The sequence below is a fragment of the Aptenodytes forsteri genome, unplaced genomic scaffold (assembly GCF_000699145.1).
Source record: "Aptenodytes forsteri isolate BGI_AS27 unplaced genomic scaffold, ASM69914v1 Scaffold307, whole genome shotgun sequence".
Classification (NCBI taxonomy): domain Eukaryota; kingdom Metazoa; phylum Chordata; class Aves; order Sphenisciformes; family Spheniscidae; genus Aptenodytes; species Aptenodytes forsteri.
This window is the reverse complement of record NW_008795303.1, coordinates 747,426-752,430: the sequence shown is the minus strand read 5'-3', so window position 1 is coordinate 752,430 and position 5,005 is coordinate 747,426. Positions and strand designations below refer to the sequence as shown.

General features: G+C 38.2%; 1 protein-coding gene across 1 annotated transcript in view; it reads right to left on the bottom strand.

The window, feature by feature from the left end:
- Positions 1-844: 844 nt before the first annotated feature.
- The window catches only part of MICU2 (mitochondrial calcium uptake 2), a 75,436-nt gene continuing 71,275 nt past the window's right edge, over positions 845-5,005 (bottom strand). Inside the window, exons 12-13 of the mRNA XM_009279373.1 lie at positions 4,053-4,210; positions 845-3,766 (exon numbers count right to left, since the gene is read on the bottom strand). Of these exons, the coding sequence (XP_009277648.1) occupies positions 3,662-3,766; positions 4,053-4,210 (263 nt within the window). The 3' untranslated portion in view covers positions 845-3,661. The remainder of the gene's footprint in view (positions 3,767-4,052; positions 4,211-5,005) is intronic.

Here is a 5,005-nt window from a genome sequence, read left to right as displayed (position 1 = left end):
GTTGGACTCGATGATCTTAGAGGTCTTTTCCAACCTTAATGATTCTATGATTCTATGATGATACCTGAGTTCAGATCAGGCGCTGGCCTGTTTCCAGGCACGATCAGTGGCAACCTGTCTGAACCCTGAAAGGAGACAATACACTGGAAGAGATGGAGTAAATCAGAGATTTGCTTTTGAGACAGCCATATAACATCGTGATAAAACTTTTCTTTTTCAGTTCTTATATGCAGAATATATACTCCTCATTGTGGCATATTTTGTTAAAACCCACCAACTTGGTTTGACTCCAGAGGGAGTTTTGCTTTTAGAAAGAGGCTTGCATAAACTGAGATACCAAAATTAATTTCTAGAACCAACCAACGAGTTTCTCTTAGTTGTAGTATATCACACTGCATTTTTGCCTTTGCTTTTTAGAAATTAAGAGTAAATGTTCTTAAACAATTATCTTAAACTAAACAAACTGAAAGAAATGTAAAAAGTTGTTATGGGGATACAACTAAAATTCTGTGAGTGAGTTATATGCTGTAAATGACTTGTACTCACCCTTGTGTATCCTTTTGAAATATGTTAAATCAATTTTTATATCACACTGCATTTTTGCCTTTGCTTTTTAGAAATTAAGAGTAAATGTTCTTAAACAATTATCTTAAACTAAACAAACTGAAAGAAATGTAAAAAGTTGTTATGGGGATACAACTAAAATTCTGTGAGTGAGTTATATGCTGTAAATGACTTGTACTCACCCTTGTGTATCCTTTTGAAATATGTTAAATCAATTTTTCAGATTTCTGCAATGTGCAATGTATTCAACTTTATTCCACATAACATTCAGATGCAATGTTGGAGAATTTAAAAAAAAATAATTTTATTTAGTTCTTCCATATATTTCTGTTCAGAGGAAGAGTTCCTAACATTAAAAAAGTCATAATTGATAAGTTTAACTGATAGATTGGCAGTTGGCATAAACTTGTAACCAAATTGTGTTGAGTAATGCTGACAGACAGGTTGCAAATACCATACAGCTACTAAAAGAAACTAAAACATCTAATGCTAAAACTACGATGGATTCATTAAAAGACAAGGTCAATCTAAACACTTATGTAAACAGCTCTTTCAACCTAAGATATGAGAAATTAGAACATGAGAAGAGAACATGAGAAATTATTTTAAGACCGTTTTGTAAAGGCTTTTAGTTAAGACAAAAACAGACTATAAAATTAAACAGAGTCTGATTCTTCAAGCCTCATGGACAAGCCTTCCCTGGCCTTCAAAGGAGTTCCTTCATGGCTGTACTTTCAGTGTAACTTCTGAAAACGTTTCCTAACTGTATTTTAACTCCTAATCAATAATTTCGTTTCTTTTTTTACTACAGAGACAAAGTTCATTTAAAAATAAGCATATCTGTTCTCTTTTTCCTCTGAACTTGACACCAAAGCCTTTGCTAAAAAATAAAACTTGAAATCCCATTTTTAGTAACTTGCTGCTGAAAGCAGATACTGCTGATTGCACAAACCCAGATATAAATGAGCAATGAGGAATTAAACTTCTAGATACGCTAAAGCTAAATGAATTGATTTTTCCAAAAGAAAATCAAACAGCTTGTAGGAAGCAAGTCATTGGTAAACGAAAGAAACCACAAAAGCAATAAAAAGTAGCTCCCATCACCAGAAGCAGCAAGCAACTTCCAAACACACAAAGTAAACCAGCTAGCCAATTTCCTGTTGCCTGCAGAGCAGTGCATGAGTTCAGTTTGAGGGGGGGAGGCTGAGGCGTTTACTGCATTTTATTTCATTCCGATGGTTTCCTGGGGAAGTAAAGGGACCCTTGGTGGTCACTGGTGCCTGATCTTCTAGACAGGTCTCAGGACACCCACATACGCATGCTCTTGTTTTGGTGGGTGACTCTGGGTGCATGTCCACAGATGACAAGAATACAAGCATTTTCTCTTTAACACAATTTAAATTAAAGCTCCAAGTGAAGGCCGTGGAGGGAAGAGCGGCACACTGCTGCTTTGCCAGCTTCTCACTCTATTTCCCTACATGAGACCACCGTGCTGAGGCTCAGGCGGGAGGACTCCTCCTCAGCACAAGCTTGCCTGACCGCTACTGACATACCAAATACATTCTCTGTAATCTCACTACTCCTTACGTGGCATCTTTATGGTTTCGTAATGCAGTGTCTCCTTTGCCTCATCTGAGTGAGGGCTGCTCTGGTATCTATCATGGAAGGTTCCCCTCGTCTCAAGGCTCCCCCCATCAAACGCCAAAGAAATTACAAAAAAACACCTCCTGTTGAGCTTATGTACAACTTTGAGAATAACATAGCTAGTGTCATACTTAAAAGGGATGGATACTTCCTCACAGAGTGGTGAGATTTCTTGGTTGTTTTTCTTGAGACATCTCCCCAGTCCATCTTTTGAGTCTGTTACCACAAACCTGCCTTGAAAGGTTAAGCTTTCACCCCAGCCAAGTCAAGTCAGACAACTGGGAGGGGCAAAGAGGAAGAACCTTGAGAGCTTTACAGATAAGTCTATCTCCTATATATAGCGGACAACCAGGAAGACTGATCTGGACCTGGGACTATCGGCTCTTAAGGCTGTAAGAAAGAAAAACATGTAACATGCACACCTGTGTATACACAGATGCACACTATGTTGTAGCTAAAAAACGTTCATCTATAATTGCTAAATGTTAATTTTGATGTGTTCCTTGTTTTACTGTTTAAGATCTTATGCCTAACTTTGCATTTTGGAATAATAAACATTTTTTTTTACATTTCATTGGACTTATTTTGCCCCCAACACTTGCTTATTATAACCTTGAATTCCTGCGACACTGCAGCATTCCCTGTCACAACCTTTACTAAGATAAAGCAACTATTTGTTACACATTCACCTGCAATACAATTAAGGCAACATAGTTATGACTCAAATTGTAGCTACTGCTGTTTATGCTAGAATAAGGATTTTTGCTTCTCATTTATACCATTTGTTGAAGAGGTCTGAGGGACCCAATGCACATTCATAGATTAATGTACAACTTTTAAAGCCTGTATCAACAGTCTTGTATTTCCAGTTTAATATTATCATCATGAAGGTAGACAATCCAGACATCCACACAGGATCTGGTGGAATCATCCACCAGGAACTAGCACGTGAGCAGTTCACAGTAATGAGGGCACGAACCACGTGAATTTTCCTTTTTGATTTAGGATAACTTGATTTGCATGGATTGTGCAAGTGGTTTCGCCTTTTGGACCTCTATCCTTGCCAGGGAAAGAGAACTGCTGTGTTAGTGGCTAACTGAGATGATGTCCACTCTTCCAACAGGAGATGATACTGCTGTGACGTTCCTGCCAGTGGCCACTATTAAATCTTGCGTAGCCTGTGTGCTACAGCGCAGGGTCAGACTCCACAGAGGAGTAAACAACACTATTCCCTAGAACAAGAGTACTTCCGTATGGAGGTCAAAAGTGGTAACGGTTCTGTAAACCAAACTGATTGCACTAGAACAATATAAAATTATTCCATTAGAAACTGGGTTAATTAAAGTTTAACTATAGTAAAAAAAGAGAGTATTTTTGATTCAGCTATTATGTAAACAGGACAGACAACCCCCCCTAAATAACAACATTTATAGCAAAAGAACAATGGACTGCTTTAAAAAGGACTTTTCCCAGTTTGCTTCCACACTTCTTTGGCTCCTTTAATGCTTTCTCTTTTCACACACTTCCAGTAACCTTGAATGCCTTGCTGTTGCGGTACCTGTTAATAAAGTTAAAGTACGTTTAGTATTTACACAAAAAAGACTCTTATTCACAGACTAAGTAAATATAATATGTAATGCAATGCTGCTGCTCCCATAGTTCACATGCGTAATAACAAGTTCTTGGTGGCAACACTCCTCCAAGATTCATAAGCAGTAAGGAATCTTCAGTTTAAAATATAACTTGTTTCTATTCACTATCTCTACTTGTGTTTCTACAGGTGTTAACAAGACAGTTGTAGCAATCATCTGTGGTATTTAAAAACAACGATGTCAGCTTGTTACCCTCAAACCTCGATGAATACGGTTCCTCAGGACTCCAAGAAACTCGCCGTGGCTCAGGCAGTCATCTCCATCTAGATCAAAAATCTTGAAGATGGTATCCAAAACATTATCTGAGAGCTCCTGTCCTGTTGCCACCTTCACTGCCCTCTTGAACTCAGCTAGTAAAGACATAACATTACATCATAAGTGACTGTGAACTTGTAAAGAAATTGGAAAGCACATAAATAGCAGGATTCTGTACAATTTACAATGTCTCATGGGTATCCTAACTGAAGAATTTGAGATGTGTGAACTAGTAAACTAGTAAACTATTAGGAGGCCACAGTTCATGTGTACTTGAGCTTGCTTCATCTTTCATAACACAATATTTATTAATTGTATGATAAACTTTTGAAATGCACTACTCAAGAAACAGGAAGAGTGATAATTTTTGCTAGAAATAGCTGCATGCTGAAAACTTACGTACTTTTGGTTGATACCTGTGCATATGGATGATAAGTGTTTGCCTCACTACGGTCTCATAAAAAATGCTACCATTTTATCTCAAACCAGTTTCATGCCAATTCATTCTGCAAGAAAACTGTTCTCCTCAGAGAACAGTATTTTACGATATGCTCCACCTCAACCAACAATCCCCTCAGCAACTCTGTAGAAACACAGACCATCAAATATTCAACGCACTGTTTACAGCACATGGCTTTACATACTATCCTGGTTTCGGCAGGGATAGAGTTAATTTCCTTTCTAGTAGCTGGTACAGTGTTTTGGATTTAGGATGAGAACAAAGTTGATAACACACTGATGTTTTAGTTGTTGCTAGGTAATGCTTACACTAGCCAAGGACTTTTCAGCTTCCCATGCTCTACCAACTGAGAAGGCTGGAGGTGCACAAGAAGCTGGGAGGGGGCACAGCCAAACTGGCCAAAGGGACATGCCATACCATGTGACGTCAT